Source organism: Vidua macroura, chromosome 5 (genome assembly GCF_024509145.1).
Source record: "Vidua macroura isolate BioBank_ID:100142 chromosome 5, ASM2450914v1, whole genome shotgun sequence".
Lineage (NCBI taxonomy): Eukaryota > Metazoa > Chordata > Aves > Passeriformes > Viduidae > Vidua > Vidua macroura.
Window position 1 is genome coordinate 45,589,435 of NC_071575.1, and position 22,871 is coordinate 45,612,305.

The following is a 22,871-nucleotide window of genomic DNA, read 5'->3' on the forward strand; positions in this document are numbered from 1 at the left end:
AAAGCAATGCTTCCTGTAGAAATGTAGTAAATGAAAGAACAAACCACAAACATAATTTGAAAGTTCACATCTAACTACTGGATTTATAAACATGCCTAGAGTAAAAAATATTTAAAGAGACTGTGGCATGATTAGATATCTCAGATTGCTGGAGCAAGAGAATGTACTTCTTTTCACTTGTACTCATTCAAGTATTTTTCTTAGAGTTTTATGGTACAATTCAATTCTTAAACCAGACTGGGTAAAGTTGGATACCCTGCTAACTCTTTGAATCCATACTGCCAGCAACATTTTGGTGTATTATTTTCCTGAAGTTACACATTCTCCTGTCCCTGAAATCTGCAAAATGGAGAATCATCCTACGCGACAGACAGACACTTAAGGTTACATTTTAAGGCTCAAAGTGTTCACGGACAGTCAATACTAACCGGCTCCCATTTGCAAGCAATTCTGTTCCTTTGCTCCAGGAGAATTTTGGCTTAGGAGCAGCTTTAGGCTTGCATTCAATGATTACACGCCCTCCTTTAGCTGCTAAGATTTTCTTCTTCATAGGGTTCAGTTCAAAAGTAGGAGGTGAAGCTGAAAGCAAAAATTAACACAAATTCTCCTATTAGTGATTTTACTGCAAAATAGAATTTTTTTCCAACATACAATAAATGACAGAACTATTGAATTGTTTACAAATGTTCATTATCCAGACTAGTGAGAAAAATATTAACGATACAGAGATATACTTGAAGTCATTTGGTGATCTACAAGAAACACGAAAAATCATTATGCAGTTCTGTGCTGTGCTACACTAGAGGTTTCTTTCTATTGATTTCTGAACTTTCATCTGAGTTTAATCTAACAAGATCAAAGTCCACTGAAAGTTCCTCCCTTTCAAAAGGCCTTTTGATCAGTCCTAATAAAATTCAGATTCCTGGAGATAAATTTCTTTAACAAGTTGCTCACTCAATCATAATTCCAGAGAATAATTGGGTTTACTTTTCAGTGGTTTGAACCCTCTCTACAAACTAAAATTGTGCCCTTCTTATTCTTTGTGGTTTTCTGTTTGGCCAGCTGGCTGTAGGTGCATTCTCAGATGTACAAGAGTATTGAGACGTGACAGTCATAAGCACCACACTTATGTCTCTGAGGCCAATCTTTGCTTACTAATTTTTTCTTTATTTTAAACCAAATAAAAGAAAAAAGCTTTTAATTATTTTGCATCTTGGCATACCAGCAAGTTAATCATGCCAGCAAATGTGTGCACAGCCTGAGGAAATAAGGCTATTATTTAATTACAGAAGTACAGAGCAAAACTCTGACCAATATTATCAACACTGACTTTTGAAAATGCACATATAAAAAGTGCTGATTTTGTGTAAACCAAGCTGGTACCGAGTACATAGTAATGGAAGAACAGTGTAGAATGAGGCACTTTTGTGCAATGGGTTGGGAAAACCAAGAATAGTTCTTGGGAAAGTCTGAAGGCAAGCGTGAGATGGAAAGAGCAACTACCACAGAGAAACCTAGAAAAATATGTCATACAGCCAATGTGTCTGCTCTAATGAAATCAATAAAAACATCAGAAATTGTTTTAAGGCTGAGAATTCTGGATCTGAGAGTCAAACTTTCAACAGGATGCTCCTCAAGAAAACACAATGGATTCATAACTACATCCAGCCATCAAATGGCACAGCTATACTGCATACAAACATTGTGACTTCCATGTAAGGGGTGGCAGAAAGCAAAACCAAAGGGGAGAGCAAAGATGAAGATCTTCAAGGGCCAAGTAAGTGACGATATGGTTTCTTAAAAAGCAGATTTTGCCTCAAAGAGGAGTGAATGATCATATGTGAGCAAAAATGAAAATGCTTCTTAACCAGTTTTGCAAGCTTAAAAGTTTAGGCTGCAATTCTGTGTGCTTCATATAACTTCAGCACTATCAGTTCCTCTGAGGGGAACAGCAGGAAACAAGCATCATAAATACAAACACAAAACATGCCCCACAAGTTGGTAAATTTATTCTTCAAGTTGTTGTCAAAAACCAGCTAGAGAGCTCAAATAAACCCCATCTCACCTAGACTGAGTGAGAGTTCTTAGGTTCATCCTCACAGGAATCTATTACCAAACAGTACTTGCAAATATAACTGCTATCTTACTAAAGCCTAAAATAGTAAATAGAGAAATAATCCCACTGACCCACAATCTTCAGTTCAGCATTTGCATAAATAATTCCATGCATGTTTTCTGCTATACACTGGTACATGCCGGCATCGTCAAAGGTCAGACTTTGCATTCTTAGTTCACCTTTCCGGAACTAAAACACAGAATCAATAAAATAACAAGATATTAACATAAACTACATAAACTGAATAATCCACACCCATCCACATTCTTTCTTCTTTGTGTTTTTTTTTTTTTTTTTTTTATTTTTCAGTAACATTGAGTTCATCTTTTTCTAAAGAAAGAGTCATTGTCATTCAATATTTAAGTTTCTGGGAAAGTCCTAGTTGAATGTCAGTAGAGAAATTTACTGTCCAGTCCCCTATTATCATATCAGTGTAAACACTACTGATTCAGAAATAAGAAACAAAGATTTAAATTCATTTTATGAAGATAAGCTTTGTTATGCCATGCTCACTGGTCAGTGCCTTCTGTTCTTACATCATTTTACAACAGGAAAAAGTCAAAGCAAGTCCCAGTGAGGTAGGAGTTTTTCAGAAGATTCCTCTGGGAGATAGTACAAACTATTTTCTATTATTTTTTTTTTAATGTAAAAATGAAAAAAAACAGCCAATCAAAATAAGGTAGCTACGTTGGGGTATTTTGTAAATGTAGATGTCAATCAGTTTTTGAAAGATCATGTTAATGTATTCTGTTTTCTTGTGAAAATCAAGCTGAAAGCTTTAACTCTTGTATCTAAGTACATTGGAGCGTATGGAGCAGTGGAAGATTAAGAGAATAGTACTTTGCTGAAAAGAGAACAGATTAAAAGAAACATATTTTCTGACTACTTTATGTGAAAATGTTTTAATCAGATTTTATACAAGGAATCTTTGTTGTGCTCTAAACGGAAGGCCTAATTACAAGTTATCTGATTTAGAAACAAATTATATTTTCAAGGCAATTAACGTATTTCTGCTTTTTTCCATTTGGAAATCATCTTATCATCATAGTAACACACAGCATAATCTTCCGGTGTACTACTGGAGAATTGCACAATGTGTTCTGCAGTCCAGTATGCAGATTTTGTTAGTGAAAGCCAAGTTCAGTGGTGACCAGCAAGGAACTCACTTGTTAAATTATTTGTTGGCACTAACTATCAAAGCTAGACAAAAGCATTGTTTTTCCTGGTTTAAGCCACCTCCATACAGCAGATGGTGATATCCCTGTTGTCCCTCCAATATCATACATTTTTCTTAAGATACACAGTCAAAAACCAAGCTGCCTCATTGTCTTTTTTGTTTGTTTGCCAAGATAAGAGTCACTACAGCTCAGCAGACGCAGAGCTGCATTGTGCCCTCGTATTCTCTTGTTTTTTAATGGCTTTTCATGTGGTGTAAGCACTAGACTTTGCATACACTGTTGAAATGCCTGAACAGGTTTTTCCCAGAGAAGCTGTGGATGTCCCATCCCTGGAATTGTTCAAGGACAGGCTGGATGGAGTTCTGAGCAACTAGGGCTAGTGAAAGGTGCCCTTGCCCATGACTAGGGGGTTGGAACTAAACAATCTTTAAGGCACCTTCCAACACAAACCATTCTGTGATTCCAGGATACTAGGAGAGAAAATCTACTTTGTTTAAACCAAATATCCAATGTAATAGAATTAAATTATCAAACAGTACTTCTTTAAACTTCTTTTAAACATCACCTAAACATTTGCAACACTCTGTGTCTAGAAAAAATGTAAAAAAATACAGGATATAGAAAGACCACTGATTCTTTAAAAAATAATCTTTACTCTCATATCTCCACTGACTATTTTGTCTTATATTTTTAAAGACACATTCATGTTTAATGTGGCAAAAAGGATTAATTTTAAAGAAAAGCTGATATTTTTTAACCAGAGTGAAGAGCATTTACTTAAACAGGTCTGGAGAAAAAGGGGTATCTACCTCCTAAACATATGGTCAAAAGTTAAGTTCATAATTCAAAGCTGAATACTAAATAGCCTGAAGAAATAAGAGAAGATTGAGATGAAACTTTTAAAAATAGATTTTAATGCCTCATGCAAGTGGCACCAGCAAATATTTGGATCATTATAATTAATTTTCTTTTAACCTTTTAATAAAGCATACTTAAAAATATTGTTTCCATGAGCTAACCACTCAAGCCTGTGTTACCTACAGCAATACACTCACCGAGGCACCATTCTTCAGCCACCTAATTGTTGGAATAGGCTTGCCCGTAGCTATACAAGGCCAGTACAGGTCACTGCCTATATCCCTTTCTGTGTCATTGATATGTTCTACCCACTCAGGAGCAGCTGCAGAATAAAATACATGATGCATTGTAAATATAGCACATACATATTTAATTAGCATTATGTTGTATTAATTCCACTGCTTTTTCCATGATACTTAAACAGGCCACTTAAAGTAAAGATGATAATGCACCGGCAATGCACAAAAAAGTTTTTGTCTTACAATATAGATTCAAAAAAGCTTCAAACTATTTTTTATGAGAAGAAAATATGGAATTGAAATAATGGTTCCTGAAAGACAGAAGCAAGATATCACCACTTAAATTGATCTGTAGATTATTCAGTGTTGAAATTACTCAGAAGCACTGTGAAAATAATAGTTAAATGACATGAGATTGTGCAAAACTCTGGACGTACTGAAAAGATCTCCAAGAAATTATGCTCTTGGTCCAAACAGTATACGTAAGAAATTAATATTGAAAATGGTCCAGCATATTTGCTTTTGCTAAGCAAACAAACCAATTTATTAGCTTTAGTTATTATAAGCAGTAATAACCTTCCCACACTAATTCTGAGTTTGATCTAATGAAGTTCTAGCACTTAACTGAGGTTCTTAAATCAGAAAATCTTCTGTACAGACAGTGAAAGAGACATAACTCTTCTGAGGGTGGTTCAGATGTTACATGTGACATTTTCATGTCATGGATTTGTGGCATAAACCTCAGACAAGAAGCCAAGTTACTTTGGAAGATTTCACTATGAGCAGTAAGATACAATTTTTGGTTATCTAATTTAACCAAATGCATAAAGGGAAGAAACAGAGGGTGGAGGAAAAAAGAACTGTGCATAGCTAATAAGACAGAGAGCTAAGACAGAAAACACAAACAATAGGAGGAAACAAAAAATCCTAACAAACCTAATGGTCTCTTTTTCTTCTCGGAAGTTCTTTCACTTTGAGTACTGTAAACTGATTTAATGTACATTATGCATATGTATATAAACACAGAACTGTCAAAATGTATATACCAGCTATCTAACCAGACAAATTGTGTAGTCTTTCAATTAATACATAAATATCATGCCTGACATTTAATGCAAGAATTTTGATGCTGCTCTATTAACTTGAACAACAGTGTGTGAGGATAATGGTATGAATCAACACAGACAACTGTGAAAACACAGACACTTCCAACCTAAGTAAAAGCAACACAGATCATCAAGAATAAAATTGTTCTTCCTACCTTGTACATAAACTCTTGCTTGGTGTTTATCTTTTCCTTTATAGTTTTCAGCTTCGCACTCATAAAGTCCTTCATCTTCATACTGAATATTGAAGATCTTAAGAACTGCACCAGACATGCTTATCTCAGCAGAGGCTGGCAAGGGTTCAAGGTATTTACTCCATCTGAGTTCAGGAACCGGACTTGAAAAGGTACAGTAAAGTACAAATGAGCGTGTTCAAGAACTGGCGCTTAAATTGCAGACTACAAAAAGAGCATTTGATCATGAAATATGTATTTTCATTCCATGAAATATGAAAGCAATTTGTGCTGTACAGTAACTTTAAAACACACTTACTTTCCAAGAGCAAAACACTCCAGTGTCACGTTTTGTCCCAGGAGAGCATACGTGTCCTTGAACTTCACCTTGATATCAGCAGGATACACTTTTGCTCCTAATATGAAAAAAAAGATTCTAAGAAAAGGCATGTCAGAAAGTTATACAGCTATTAAAATTTTCACAGTTCAATAAAACTTTTCTTAAATTCCAGACAAAATTCTTCTTTACACTAAATAAACAGCCTGTCAATTTGTAAAGTCTGACTAAGCACTGAACTTTTACTACTAAGGCATAATGGTTTTACTCAGCAACTAGTTATCTTTCTCTGGATGACAAATCCTAACATTTTTTACAGAATTTGAAGCATGATTATGTACTCTGTGTGTGGGTAGACAAAAACCTGAGTCTGCTTCCCACAAGTTTTTTACTGGATAGAGGATTTTGAATTATTTTGAATTTAAGCTCAATTTTACCTCAGTAAGGGTATGAAGGAAGAAAGCACATCTACAGTTTAATGAGCTCACAGAGATGTAAATGTAAACACATCTCCTACTAGCAATCCCCATAGAAACCCTCTTGCAGTTCTATATGAAGATGGCAGTGTGAATACTGGAATATTTGGTCAAAGATCGCTAATTTGATACTAATTAAATCAGTAATATGGAAAATTGTACAGATAAAAGGGTCACTGAAAAATTGATGATCAGTTTATGACGATCTAGTGATGGACACTCTGAAGTGTCAAAAGGAACTTTGGTTCCTATTTGGAAAACACGCAGTTCTCCTGAAGAAATGTTGGCAAATAATCCAGTAACACAAAGCCACAGAGGTGTCTTAGGAGACTGACCATGAGACACAAAGCCCTCAGGCCACCATTGGATAGGAAATTTCATCAGGGGAAAAGGATTTTCCTCTTTCATAGGGGATTTTCTGAAGGAAAAAAAGTAAATCCTGAAGCTGTTCATCAACATTTACATGAAGTTTCTACTTTACAGTCCTACTCCTTTGAACCAATGCCAAAATACTGAAGATTTTGGGATCAGGGGCTTATCACATAAAAGAAATGGGGATTCTGGGGATAAGAACTCTGTTCTCAATTATTTGAAACTAAATTTGTGAATTAATCAATGGAGATTTCTTTCACAAAGATTTCATGGTGGATGGGAATGATTTGCACCTCTGCTCTGAAACACCACGTAACATTGAGCAGTAGCCATTATAACTTTGCCATATAATTCTCCTTACAGAAATGAAAATAGTTATGAATTAGCAAAATTATAATACAAACATATATAATTAATATAATTAAAATGCTGTGCATAGCATTTCCAATAAATACTTACGATCAGATTGCGGAATAAGTGGAATAAATTTACTGAATACACTCTTTGTTATCGAAGGGCTGGACACAAAACATGAATAATTGCCCTTATCTGATGCTTCCACATTTGCAATGTAGAGATTGCCATTTGTCTGTGACACAAATCGTCGTTTGTCCAAAGCAATGAACACTGGGAACTCATTTAGAAGCCAGCGATAACTGAGGTCATCTGGAGGAAAATATTTTAGTCAATATTAAAACCCAACACTATCAGCTATTTAAACCACAGGATACTGTCTGCATACAAATGACTTGACTCTAATTTCTAGGTTATAGATTTTTTTTTTTTGAGAGGCAGCTATGTGAGAGAAATTTATACATGTCTCAGCAGCCAGCTCATTCCTGTCTACACTGAACACTGGGGCACTGCTGCTGTCAGTGCAGGTTACTGGAGACCTGGCTACACTGTGCACACCTTGCCCTGGGCACAACCATCCCACAGGAACTTAGTGGGATGGGATGAGAGAGGCAGCTGGGTCTTGACCTTATGCAACAGAGAAGCTGGGAACTTCTCACCAGTCTTGCGATTTAGACAAAACCTTAGACTTCTAACTAGTAACATGTCTCCATTCTTCAGTTCCTTGCAATGCTTGAACTGAGCAAGAAAACTAAATCATTATTCCATTTTACAGGGTAGAAGAGATGCTAACAGCCAATTTCATCCCTCATGATGGAACTCCAGATGCTTGAGATTATGGGTATAATCCCTGCAGAGATCTTCAGTAGCTAATGATGAGAAAAAGTCCCTTCCAGAGAATAAATAACCTCATCTCTGACCCTCTGGGGGCGCTTCTGTTGTTCCATGATTTTAACACAAGCCCATGATCATAGTAGTTGAGGTGACTTTACTAGGTGGAATGAACGGTCAACATATGGTCAACGACAAAACATTCAAAACAGAAACCTAACCTAAATGGTGATTCTCAAGCTGCACAAAAGTTACTGTTTAAGTAAATATAAAGGAAAATTGCAAAAACAAATATTAATTCATCTTTTACTCTTAAGACACTGAAAATGAAGCACTTTTAGCTGAATTACCTGGGTAGTGGTAAGGGGGCTCACAAAGAAGCACTGCTCCAACACCTTCCCGCACTTTAACCTCATAACGTTCCTCAGGTGGAAAGGGATCCAGATCTAGTTTTTAAAAAAGCAAGGGGAGGAGAATAGGGATTTTAACTACAGTAACTTTTTACTATTATAATTAGTTTCTGTCCTGTAGCAATTAGTATAGAAATACATCAATACATGGCAGTTGGAAACTTGTTAACCCCTAATGCCAGTTTTGCTTATTTGTCATTACCAAATGAATTTTTTGTTTTGTTATTTTTGTCATCGTAATTGTAAATGCCAAGGGAAAGAAAAAAGTGAAGTAGACTTTATCCCTAAGAGTAGTTAGGTTAAAATATTTTAATGAGTGTTAAGGCACTGGATCTAAAAATTATGTACAGTATTCTCACACAAACTAATTGATGAAGTATATGAAAGAATGTGATGTGGGTTTTGTTCCACAGTTTCAGTAAATTTGACAGCAAAACAAAATTACACCTGGTCAAGACTTTTGAACTTTTCTACATGGTTGTTGACATTTTTCAATCAGTTTATGCATAAGCAAAAGAGAAAAAAAACACTAAAGATCAGACATTTTTTATATTAATTTCAGCAACTCTATTCAGTTCTTTAGAAACAATGATTGTAGAAATAATTTTTATAGGTGATGATTAAAAAGGATAAAGGAATAAATACAACAGAATAATAAAGAATAAAAGCAGGGTTTTTTAAACGGATATTTATCAGTTTCCAGCTATCTTTTCACTATTCCTTACCTCTTTACCCTATTTTAGTTTACAAATTAAAACACTGTATATTAGGGTTCTGTTCAGCATAATTTTTCAGTATACTATCAACATTCAGCTCATGCAGCCAGTGATCTGGTAGGCAGAAAACATACCTCAGACTGTTTTGGTTCCATTTTTTTTGATCTATTAGCTTGATTGGTTTTTTTTTTTTTTTTTATCCTATTGATTATTCAGGACTGACTGGAGATTGCTTTATGTATAAATAAATATCCCATAAATGGAATGTTGATGTTTTCTCCATTAAAAGGAAGTAACAACCTGGCCTTCAACTTTTTTTTTTCTAGAAGATACACTGGGTAAATACAGACTAAGACTGTATCAACGATGGTATGACCCATTAGCTCATTATAGCTTCTGACTTTCCCTAATATTTTTAGTCCCACAATCTCACAAGTACTATCAGAAAGCTGATGTCTGATCTTCTACAGGAAGGAGTGAATTCTACTTATGGAAGCTGGTTAAAGACAAGAGGGGCATCAAACACTTAGTGTCAGGGCACCTAGGGCTTTGTGAATGGACCCCAGTTAGATTCCCTTTTTTTAGGATTCCTTTCTTTGCCCTCTGATGATAAAATATATCGGGGGAAAAGGCAACTTGAGGCAAAAAAAAACCAAAATCCCAAACACTATCTTAAGTCCATAAAATTTTACATTAGTCTTCATTTTGTACACCAATTTTTTACAATTCATGTATTTGGTGATATGCAGGTCCATACATGTACATGTCTTCACAAGACTAGCTCATGGCTGTCAGAAGTTGACAGAAATTTCCCCCAGCAGGGTTTTTTCACTGTAGCCTAGGAGTTGGGGCATATTTTACTAGCAAGTGCTGTGCCTTCCTCCTGCAGTTGTGCTTGCACTGCACCTCATCACCATATGCCCTCACTCGAGTCTTTCTTCTGGGACTATTTCCCCTCGAGTCCTACCATGATTTTAAAAGAGTCTGGGCATTATTATCTCCAGATCTGGCTCCATGAGTCTCTTCAATTAATAATTTAACAATAACTCACTGGGAAGGCTGTTATGCTATGTCAGCTGAATGCTAAAGAATATAAAATGCTTATAAACTTATTTTGTGTCGATCTCTGCAGACTACGGCACTTAAGATACTGTTTTTACAGAGCAGTGTAGATACAGCACATGTTAGCAGAATACACTGCAGTGTAAAACATTGGGCATTCATAGCTAACCATAATTTTTCTATATTCTGACATAAACAATGGCTTACATCCAAAACTCAGAGTGGCTTCACTGCTTCTGACAGTTCCAAATACATTCGACACTACACAGACATATTTTCCAGCATCCCTTGATTTCTCTGGATTGTTGATAACAAGTCTGCCTCCCACCATACTGTAGCGCTCCTTTGTTAAATCAATATCCCAGTTGTTGAGTTTCCATCTATTAAAAAAAAAAAAGCAAGATGTAAGATTGTCCCCTAAAAGCAAACCTGGTAAGAAAAATGATGAGAAAAATAACTCATAGATTCTGACAAACTATGCAGGAAGTTATTAATATACTTCTATACAAGTTTTAAGTTTTCCTTCAAAAAGAGGCACAGATTTGAACTCCAGAAGTCTTTTAAACGTAACAGTGTCACTTCTTCATTCTTAGAGACGTGACATAGTTTGTTAAAACATAGTTACTGGCTAAGCAGTAAGAAATGCTTGAGCTGGCTGTGAATGAACTAGCTAGTCACCAAACACACGGATTTTAAACATATCTCAAATAAATATCTAAGGCCAGACTGGATAACAATATACTCCCTCTACACTTTTAAAGTATGGCGTAATGAGAGATTTTTTTAAACTTGCTGCAGATAATGAAAATGCTTCATGAAACATAACGTGCCAGTAAAGTTAGTGCAAAAACTGTTGCATCCTTCATAAAAGACCTACTTACTATTGCTTTAGTAAATTGCTGGACACTCTTCCCTTAGTTATGGTAAAATCCCACATCCAATTCACTGAATTACCACAATTTTTACTTGAGGGATTAAGACAGAAACTGGCAGCCCAGTTCTGACCGATTTCTACTTATTTTAAGAAACGTTAAAAAACACGGAGTGGGTATCAGTACTCATGATTTATATTTGTGTCTATCACTGTGTCCACAAGAGGGAGCCTGTTACCTTAGAAAGGAACTGCCTGGTTCCTTCGCACAAATAGCAAAGGTGCAACTTCATTACATTTAAAGATCATAAAATTATTTCTGCATAAATATTTTTTTTTTCCTAAGGTAAGATAGCCATTAGTATTTGACAATGATAATACACACACCACCTGTTCATTCACTATTGAAGATGCACCAAAATATGCAGAGTTCCCATCTGGAAGTGGAACTTGATATTGTCATAGAATGAAACAAAAAAAAAATTAAAAAATCTAATGAAATAGAAGAATTTTAAAGATGCAGCAAATAGCATTTTCATCTTATGGAGTTCTAGAGGTATCACTTCAGTCCTGTGAGACATACAATGTGTCAGTGTTAGAAAAAATAAATATATCCTCTGTTCAGAAATATCTAGGTACAAAATGTCCTGAGGACAGCTCATCCTGCGATGAAAATGGCAGGAAGGACTTATTTACCTCTGAGATAGAAGAATTTTGACTCAATAACTGGTAGAGGGCTGAGATGAAGATAACATATTGAGGTATACTAAAAATAATGTATCAGGAAATAAGAAAAGTGGCCTTATTCTGTACTGCAATCATCATCTCACCACCTATCAGTGCTAATTGTCAGATTTGCTCCTAGACAGAGAAGTTCTGGAGGTGCAATACAATTCTTTGAGCTAGTTCAGATTCTTTTTGCTAGTTCAGATTTTGCACAGCCCACAATAGATAAAGAAGAATGCCAAAATTTATTTAGAACCTGTAATAATCTATAAATGGTGTGTTTACTGTATTGCAGACAGGGTTGGGGGAAGTTTCTGGACCATCTGGAAGAGATGGGCAAGTACAGCAAAGGGTATCAGATCTTAGCATATGTAATCTCTCCACACTTTCCAAGCATGGCAAGAGGAAGTAAGTGCAACAAAATGTCATATTCAAATGGTGGTTCTGTACAGGTAGATAACCTGTTAGCATATTTTTAAAACTGGCAATGAAGATGAAGTAAGCTGTTTTGATGGAGGAATACCTGAGTTCACCACAACACTGTAACAGATTTAAAATAATAGCTAGCAGATTTGATTGGTTTTTCTGTTCTAGAAACCAGTCTGGGAACACACATAAGTGAGTACTGGGGGAAGGTCATAGGGTAATTTACTGAAATGGATCTCTTTTGCTGGCAAGATATTGTGTCTGGCTTTAGTACAATGACAGCAGTTTTCTGCCTGATCAGCTTGTAATTTAGTCACAGTCTTAATACTGTGACTATGTGACTACTTCACACTATGAGCAGATGATGGCTGACACACTCATATGAATGCACGACAAAACATTGCTTTCTACAATAATATAATTATTGTGAAAGAAGTCAGGTGGGAATCCGTATTAAAACTAGCTGAAATGTTTTTTCAGAATGAAGTTCTTCACGTCTTCAGTAGCATAGCTGACACATTCTTGATCACTGCCCTGCAACAAAGAGGATGCAAAACGAACAAAGGATGTAGAATATCCAGGTTCAACAATCAGTACTTCTCCTTTCAAAGCAAAATAGAATAAAAAAAGCCATTCTGAATCAAAAAAATCTAAAGACTCAAATGTCCACCAACCTCGGCCTAAGCTGGAAAGATAGTCTCTCAATTTTTTTTAAAGGTCACTTTTTTCTTTTTTTTTTTAATTTATATATGGATCAGTATTTCTTTCAAAATCTGAAAATATTTAACACAATATACTGGTTTTAATGCTGATTAGACATTTTGGCAAATCGAATCAAGGTTGAGTCTTACTCAAAAATTGGATATCTCTGCATTTTTTCCCACCTTGTAGACTTTGCTCCAACCTTTTACAACAGTCAAAAACAATCTGAAATAGATGCTGAATAAAACATGCAAGATTTGAAAATCAAAATAGGAGATATTACCTGTAAGTTGGAAAAGGAACTGCTCGAGCTCTGCAGTTCATTGAAACTTGTCCATCTGAAGATTCTTCTGGATAGATAGTATCAATAGGTTGCTCCTCAAAAACGGGTCCATAACCTTTGTTTCCTTCCTCTGAAAACAGAATAGAGTTTCAAATTAATCACTTTTTAACTAGCAGTCACACTGAAGATGAATTTGCATCATACATTCAAGAATCAAAATGTGAAGGTAAAATAATGAGTCACCCGAAGTTAAATTCTATGTTCTTCAGCAAAACTGGAGCAGTACAGGTAACAGAAGTGCTGTCTGTCATTCACTGACTCCTGCCTTCTGAGAACCAAAGTAACTCACACTTTGTGAGTGTTATTATTATTATATAGTATTATTTCTTCTAATACTACATTGTGCCTTCTCTGATGAAATTAATTATTTGTCACTGTTTAGGCCAGATGTGGAGATAATTAGGAACTGAAGACATGTCCCTTAGAAATACAGTGAGACCAACTTACTTCACAAAGACCAACAAATTCTGATCAAAAAGGTCTACATCCAAAACAACTACCCATAGTTATTCCTGATCTTATAGCCTAATCATCTCCAATGATTTTATGTACTTAGAAACAATCTTTACGACATCCGACAAAAAAACCCTTATGTTGAGTACCAAAGCCAAAAACTACATTGTTTCCAGATCACACCTGTCCTTCCTTTGAAGCTGAGGTATGTATTAGTTTCTACACTCTAATATACAATTTTTAAAAGGTCCAACACTGAAAATAATTTCATTTTGGAAAGTCAAGCACTTAAAGGTAAATACATGTAAAATAGGTTTGAACACAAACTGTATTTTTTTAATCTTTATCCTTCATTTATGGATGCTGTTGTAAAGTTGGTAGGGTCTGCCCACGTCTGCTGCACTCCCTTCTCCTTTATCTCCTCCAAGCATAGAAGGTTGCTCTTTGGGGCAAGAAGCAAGACTAAAGAGCAAAGGTGCAATGTATTGGGAAAATTCTTCTCAGTAAATCCAGGATGTAACAGGCTTTTTTTCATCTGAAAATGTCAAATATGCATTCTAGGTACAGAATGACTCTGTGAGGAGGCTGTGAATGCTCCATATAGATAAAATTTTGAGACAACACAATTGCCTAATTCTCACAGGTCTCTACTGAGACCAAATAAACAGTATGGACACTTGTAAGAAAATTCATGGGAGAACAAAGGAAAACATGATTCACTAAAAGATTCACTTTCCATTCAAGTTCAGAGCCTTGCTTCAAATCCTAGAGATGCCAGAGACTTGTAAAATGACTGCAAGAACCTTGTAATACAAGGGAAACACAACAAACACAGCTCTAATGAATAAGATCTTCAGAGATGGCAGAATAATTTAATTCAAAAGCAATGGTTAAGGATGGAAATGATTTTCAAAAGCAATGGTTAAGGATGGAAAAATCCTAACATTTTGCAGTAGTATCTGTGCTGTCTGTGAAAATTTGCTACATGTCTTGCAATTTAAAAAAATCTTCTCAGATCAGTAAATAAACTGGCAATGTAAAAGATGAATGTTCTTAAATCAAAAGATGACTTTGTACTCATGCCCTTAAAAGTCCTGTGTTTGGTCCTGAAACATTTTAGACTAAATTAGACAGTTTTTAGGAATCCTGTAAAAGAAGAGTCTCTCTATATACCTAAGGAATGTGAATTATACCAGTGTAAAAATACCACATATACATAAAACACTCTTTCTGCAGATATATTTTTTATTGTTTCTAAAGTCCCTATTCATAGATGGACACTGGATTTCAGCACTAGAAGACTGTTTGCAGATAAAAAGCAAGTTCCCTTTCGACTTCAAATCTGGGGTTAAAAAGTCACCATTTCCCTTGAGGACAGGAGTAGGTATAGAAGATACTTTTATGATGTGAAATACATGGTCAGGCAAATTAATTTTTAAAACTAATTAATGTAACAAGAATTCTTTCAAAAAAGCAAAGAAGAGCAGCTAGAAAGGCAGAGCTTTTGAACAACGGTTTGCTTTTGTTCATATTTTAAAGCACAACACAGTATAAAAAATCTACATATTGCTAGACCAAAAGAAGAACTAATTTCAGACTGAAAAGGCAAGATTCACATACTTGCTCAGAGACTGGAATGACTAAGCCAGAAACCTGATGGCATGTTCTGTCCAGTTCTTAAATATGAGTACAGAATAACAACAGTCTCCAGCAGCAATCAGCCATATCATATGCAGCTGACTCTTCACTTTAGGACTCAAATGATGTTAAGGAAGACTTAGGCATTTCATGGCATGCATTTCTAATGTTGAAAGCACTATTAATTATACTGAGTTAATGCCTGCTTCTCACACCTATCAAATGTGCTTTATAAAGGCACTTCTGCTGCAATCTATCATGAATCTGGTTTCAGGTGTCTGCATAGAATAAGATGTGCACACTGAACTTCAGGTATGGCAAACAATAAACTTTTCATTCTCAGCCACAAGACCACACGTGGACCAGTCATATGAAACAGCACATGGGAGAAAAGATAAAGGGGTTGTGAAAAGATCTGCAAGAAATGTTCCCACTTTAAGTGAAGTACCATGACTGTGTGACAAAGTTTGCAGAGTGACAAATGGAAGACTAAGAGTACAAGTAAAAGCATCAGCTCACTGAAGTTGTGCCTACATGAAAAAGAGAAGTAGAGAAAGAAGAAGAAAATGGATATATTTGGAAAACTGAGGATGGAATGAAGAGCACATTTCCTATGTTTGGGTCCTGCTTTAGACAAGAGGATGGATTACCTGACCTCTCAAACAGTGCCCTATGTTTTGGGTAAATTTCTTGTGATTTCTATTTTAAATTGGAGCAGAAGCTATCACCTGACTATTAAAAGACATTCTTCAGTGAATTCTGAAAACAAGACTCAGACCTTTCAATATTGCTAAATGTATTACGAAGTCTATGCAAAGGCCAAGAAAATCTTTCCTCAACTGATGAGATTACGGATCCTATATTAGAATATTTCCCTCTGGAAGGTGGTCGTATCATTCATTCTCCAAGTGACATTTTCTAATGAGTCTTCTCCTTCTCTTTCTGTTTCCTGTACACCTATCTATTTCCCTGGCACTTAACATTGCCAAAAGTGGCTGCCCGAGACAGCCAGTCGTTGGGTGTGAGTGTTGATCTACCTGAAAGTGTTGTATCCAGTTACATATTTTAACATGAGACAGGGACAAAGATTTGTTGACATGGTGCATGGCTAGATTAACCTTGAGTGCTAAAGGATGCTGCACGTAAGAGCCTTGGAGTCATTCATTATCAGTTTAACTAAGTTGTCAGGCTCTGCATTAGCCTTGCAAGACCAGAATTTGATATTTAGAAGCAGATCCTGTACTGTTTTCAATATGTCAGAGAAATGAGGACCCACCCAGGTCTGAGAAGCTCATGCTTAAAAATAAGATGGTTTGGGAATGAGCCAAAGTATCTCTATCAGGCATGCAGGAACATAAAATGACACTTCCACATTTCTGAGCACTGTGATCACCAAACATATTATGATTATTTATTTACAAATGCCAGACACTCAGCAGTAGCATGAAATGGTCTTCTAAGATCCAAGCAGGGACAAGACAGACAAGGTAAACAGGCATTAAGTATATTCATCCACTTCTTTTTTTTCGGAAGAAAATCATTATCTCTTTTTAGAAAATGTGAGTAATATGTTGTGATAAAAAGCTTTAAATAATGTAGATTCTAGCTCCCAGTTCAGAAACGCCTTTTTGAACCTACTGTTCTGGAAAATGCCCAAGCATGAATAATTTAAAGTTTGAGGGCTTGATTTTTTTTTTTTTTTTTTTTGAATTCATGGGAAGCTTATGTGCTGAAGCAGTAATGTGTTCATGTTGAAAAAAATCATAATGTAGCATCACCATGATGGAGAAGAGAGGGGTACATCATTAGTATAAGTCATCAAGATGCTAAAGGCAAATCATTTTCCAAGAGCCAGTCAGCACTCAAACAGAAAAGGTAACCACTCCAGCACTCCAACTTCATATTATATGAAAGATTAAGACTGTCTTTGAGAAGGCTGCCTCTATTTTTCTGGACCCAAAGGAGCAGAAGAATTACTTCTATTTTCTATGTACCAGTTAGGATATTGAAGAGCCCCACAGTTAATGACATAGTTTCTCCTTTACAGAAAGTTTCAAGTATGAAAAGCTCCAGCCCCTGGCAGAGCAAGTTTCTCCACTTGTGCCTAACAGGGTACAGTTTTCTTGTCTTTCCATACTGCCAAGAGGAATGTCAGCCAATACTAATTATTATATTTTAAATATATTTCCTTTTGCCTATTCAATATTTAAATCTTTAGGTGGTTCTTCCTTAAAAATCTAAGTGTTAGTTCAGAAGTGACTGAAGAGCCTAACATGTTGACCCCATGGGAAAGCCAGTGACCAGCAAATTAGGGATGAAGCTAAAGTGCAGTAATTGTTCTGCACAATCTCCCCACACAAGCCTTCCTGGTGCATATAAAATATCAGCAACACACTCAGAAATTCAGCATGCTGTCTAAGAGCATCCCCCATGTACTCCTCAAAACAACTGTCTTGCACTGAGAGCCTCTGCATTTTACTGGCTTTCTTGCTTTCCCTGCCTTCTCTGAAATTTCAGTTCCTAGTGATTTTTGGAAATTTGATTACCCAAAAAGCAGAAGGGTTTTGATATTTTTACCCCTGGACTATTGCCTCATTTTGCACAATTCAGAATAGTTTACTAGAGTGACAAGCTGCCTTTTAAGTCATTATCTGACCCAAACTCAGACACTGTCTAGCTCTGCACTATCAAATCCCAAGGTAAAAAGTAGAACATTTTATGAGAAACATATTATCAGAGGGACATTTCACTATTGATTCCTTTCATAGCCAAATGTAATCTACTATTTATTAAACACAATAAAATACAGGGTCTTTGCAGATTTTGATTAGTCTTTTGGAAGAACAAAAAAAGCTGAAGAACAGTCTTAATTCTTTTGGTGATAGATTAGTATCCCAACTGAAGACACACTTGAGTTCACTGATTTACATGGGAAGTAGAGGATGACAGAAAAGTTTGAAATTCAGACTTAGCAACAGGACATGAATCTAAAGGGGAGTCAAAGGCAACTTGGAAGTGCATTGGAGAAATGTCAGGGGGAAGTGGAGAAGAGTCAAATATTACCAGTAATAGGCATGAAATAACTTTTTTGGCAGTGGACTGACAATCACTGACATGTTCCCTGAGGAGTGATTTTCTGCTCTCATTTGCCTTGCACTACTCAAAGTGCACTCTGAAAAACAACTCTTGTAACAGCTGTCTGTTCTATCAGTAAGTGGAAGACCGAATTATTTATGGCTTTTTCACCAGTTTATATCTGCAAGACTACATTTCAAGCACTAATTTACCTGGAAAATAAATACTGCTCCTGTCTCATTGCGAAGATGATCTCTGCCTATACCTCTGATGCACTAATTCATAAAATCTTTGCTTCCCTTCAGTTAAGTAAGTGCACATTCACCACTGATGAGAAATGGCCAGTCAATGTAACAGTTCTCAATTTCTGCATTTAATGACCACAAAACAGAACTGGCTAAAAGAATCAAGGTGTTTGCTCCAAAGCAAACTCTAAAATTCTAAAACCAAAATGTATTTCACTTTGGAAATTTTTTTTTTTTTTTAGAATTTCCTGCAGTGAGAAGAAGAACAATTTTAAAACAAATAAAACCCGTCAGTTTTTAGAGTCTCAGAACACCTGTCATCTCTTCAGGCCCAATTCTGAACATCTCAAGTCAGTGCAGCTTCAGGTTGTTAGCTCTCTGTTTCCCAAATACATCTAGCTGTTAAAGTCTGAAGGCTCTCAATGCTCAGTCAAATACATGAATTCTGCATATTTTCAGGTTTTTTGGCCGATATCTTTGAATTTGGGGACACCCATAGGGTGAGACATCTCAAAACAATGTATCTGCAAGCTATCACTTTCCTGGGTCCAGAGCATTTAATATAATAGTAGGTCTGTTTAGGAAGCATGAATTGAAAAAGCCTAGACTACAAAGTCATAGACAAGCTTGCCAAAGGCAATTTACAGAGTAGAATCACCTAGAACTGTGGATCCAGCACCGCAGAAGGCAAAAGGAGACAAATATACTTCCAGAGAAAGTTTGTTTTGCTGAAAGGTGCTAAAAATCTTCTTAAATACTCTGCTTTCAATATCTGCTTCCAGTTACCTTGCCTCTTCACTCTGGAAGTTGGTCTGTCTTGCTATTTTAATGAGAACTCATGATCTTTACTCAAAAACTGTCCCCAGTTTACACATCTTCCATTACTGTTGACACTGCCAGCATTCCCCTTGATAACATCCTGTGTGAAAGAACACCTCCTAGAACTTGACTTGATCACTCTACTGTGCTCCTTCTTTCTCTTCACTATCTTTCAATTTTTAACCACACTGAGAACACTTCCAAGCAACCCGTTATATTTCATCTTGGTTGCTGTAGATACATATTTTCTGGATACAATGGCATTTTCATTGCCAAGAAATACATCCAAGACAATTAAGTCTAACTGCCAGCAGCTCTCAAACATATTCGAAATGAGAAACCCTCCAGCAAGATTCAAGTGGTGGGGCTGAGCAAAGAATGCAACACCAGATTTATATAACCTAGATGGGTACCATAAACTCCAGATGATAGAAGCAGATTTTCACTCCACTCAAAAGGTTATTTAATGATTTATGTTAAGTAGAGCAGGTCCAGGAGCAGAGAGCGTGTTCACTACTCAGCCTTGCAGTAGTACACTGGAAGAAACAAACACCCTCTGATTATATAAAACTAGGAACCTTCCACATTGGAGGGTGGTGCCATACCTTTAGAGATGGTCACAAGTCTTAACTTCGGCTTTTGATGAAAAATGCAAGCAAGTATTTATTCCATACCAGGAGATAAGTTAGGAAATGTGTTTGAATGGTAACAGCACTATTAGAACCTGCTCTGTATTCACAATCCTTCACACCAATGGCTCCTATCTAGTTTGTGGGTATCTAAGACTGCCAAGAACAACAGTCCAGTGAGAGATCAAATGAGCCTTGCTATGACAGTGTCAGTGTGTACTCATGCTGCACACAGTGTCATGATAGCCCACTTTGTTGTTCTTCCTATGTCACTCAGTTGTTACCCTCACAGCACATCACCTTCCAATGCCATTCTCAGGAACTTGTCAGCACCTACATTCTGCTGCCAAGGTTTTTTTGGCTAATGGGCACAATTGTGATGTGCAGAATACAGAGTAACATTAATGATTTGATCCTGCCTGTCAAGAAATCACCTGAACATTTGTTCTTGATTGACTCACCTTTTTCACCAATCAGTGTCCAGCACTTGTTTGGCTACTGCAGCTGATTGTTTTGTTTGATGTCAACAGGTCCAGACCAAAATCACGTGTGTAACATTACTGATAGCACTTCGCAATCTTTTTTTTAATTATTACTTTTTATTCTTTCAGGAAAAGCCCAGTATTGAATTAAAGTGGTGAGTTTAAGGTTTTAATTTTGGTGCTATCAGCAAGCCTCTTATCTTAACAAAGGAAAAAACTCTTGATACACACAGCAAATATATTTTGATGGTATTGATTTTTATTAGGCATCAGTAAATCCTCCATCAAACTCAGATGTGGACTAAAGAACACCATTCAAAACCATAGAATAATGTAATGTTCCTGCTAAACCAGAAATCATCCTGTGAGCTCTGGACTAATTTTTTAAAGGCAATGATCTTACATCAAGTATAAATCAGATTTTTTGACTCAGTGTCGTGGTTTGACATGGAAGTGAATTTTTTCCAGGAAGTTGGGTCAAACCAATCAGTGGTCAGGTTTGGATATTGGCACCTGGAGTGACCACTGAAAGTATGGACACGCCTCTGAGAACACAGGGGGTTAAAAGCAAGAACTCCCAGGAGAACTCTCTCTTTTGGTTCCAGTCGTCAGAGAGTGCAGACTCTCCCCTGCCCAGCCATCGGCTGGGTGGCGGAGGGGAAGCCACGTGGCCTTGTCCAGGTAGGCCGAGGGGCTGAAGGCCTGGAACCGAGCCAGCTCCTGGACGGAAGGGTGGAGAGAAGTGGAGATGCCTTTGCCCGCCCCCCCCCCCCCCCCTCCAAGAGGGAAAGAGACAGAGAGCCTGGCGGCACCTGGAAATTTGCCGGCAGAGGAGAAGGAGAAGGGGGGGGGATGTCCAGCGTGGGAGGCGGAACGCTGGACCGAGATATCAGCCGTCCAGGGAGTCTGAACTTTTAACCCTTTCCAGGAAATGAGGGCTTTTTAAAAGTATTACTCCTCCTTGATTTGTAGTGGAAGAGAGATAGTCCGGGACCTGAGATGGTAGAAGAAGAAATATTTAGGTAGGAGGAGATGATGAAGTAGCTTTTGGCTGGACTTTTCTTGTTAGCCATGGACTGAACTAGAATCTCCTGCAATAGAGACTGCATTTTAGGGGGATGCAGTGGTGACCCAAGGAGACCTGTTTCAGCTTCGACAGCACAAGAATGGCGAGAAACGAAGAAAGCTGAAGAGGGAATGGTGATACCCTCTGTCTTCGGGAAGAAGATGAGTCCTGTTTTTGGACCCCTCGGCCCCAGGGGAAAATGGGGGGGAGTGTAGTCCCAAGATGAGAAGCTGAACTGTTGTATCTTTGGGTCCGTGGCAAAGCATCCTTAAAGGAGCCCTATGAGCAGTCTGTCCATGCACGGTGGTGAGAGCACTGTGACATGGAATGGAGAGTGTCACACTGGCAGATTTTTTTCCGGGTGGTTGCCATGTGTGACAGGGAAACACAGGGTGGCAGCTGTGTTTCCTGGGGGGTCTGTGGTGCAAGAGAGACTTCTCTCTCCCTTGATAGACTGAGTATGGATTATCTGAAGGGTGGTAATTTGATCAGGAATCCCGGGTGATGTTTCATGGCTGGGTGTTTTTGGAAATTGGGAGGAGGAGGGGTGGTTTAAAAGGTCTTCATCCTGGATTTAGTTTATGTGTTTTCTGTATTAGTAGTAGTTTAATAAAGTTTTTTTCCTTTGTTATTAAGCTTGGGCCTGCTCTGCTCTGTTCCTGATAACATCTCACAGCATTTATTTAGGGAAGGTGCATTTTCATGGGGACGCTGGCATTGCGCCAGTGTCCAACCATGACACTCGGTAATGAGAAATATGGTCATGGTAGTGAAACTGAGGCAATGCCTGAAATGATATCCCAGATTAAGCAGTTTTGTGACCCTCAAAGTAGGGAAGGATTTAAAGCCTACCTTGAAAATAACCATAACATTACTACACAATGTTTGCACTTTTCAAATATTGGTCAATATTTTGTGCATGCTGTGTTAATGCTAACAGAAAAATTCATCCCAGCAACTAAAACCCAGCATTCATTTAAATTGGCATGCAATTCAGAAACAAGCTTTACAAATTTCAAAGTTGTTTGGAACAACTGGAATTTTGCCTTTTCACAGACCTCCCTCTATCTTTTAAAATGGAACTGAAATTTCAATTGCAAGCATTTCTCTAAATGCAGATGCTAGAAATATGACTCCAGAATGTTTAATTATTTATGGTGCCACCTCT

The 22,871-nt window shown here is 37.1% G+C and overlaps 1 protein-coding gene across 1 annotated transcript in view; it reads right to left on the reverse strand.

The window, feature by feature from the left end:
* CNTN1 (contactin 1) overlaps window positions 1–22,871 on the reverse strand; it is a 214,698-nt gene that overhangs the window by 54,039 nt on the left and 137,788 nt on the right. The window contains exons 4-12 of the mRNA XM_053978026.1: window positions 13,237–13,366; window positions 10,436–10,608; window positions 8,391–8,486; window positions 7,315–7,521; window positions 5,990–6,086; window positions 5,653–5,834; window positions 4,350–4,474; window positions 2,188–2,305; window positions 429–579 (exon numbers count right to left, since the gene is read on the reverse strand). Coding sequence (XP_053834001.1) covers window positions 429–579; window positions 2,188–2,305; window positions 4,350–4,474; window positions 5,653–5,834; window positions 5,990–6,086; window positions 7,315–7,521; window positions 8,391–8,486; window positions 10,436–10,608; window positions 13,237–13,366 — 1,279 coding nt within the window. The remainder of the gene's footprint in view (window positions 1–428; window positions 580–2,187; window positions 2,306–4,349; window positions 4,475–5,652; window positions 5,835–5,989; window positions 6,087–7,314; window positions 7,522–8,390; window positions 8,487–10,435; window positions 10,609–13,236; window positions 13,367–22,871) is intronic.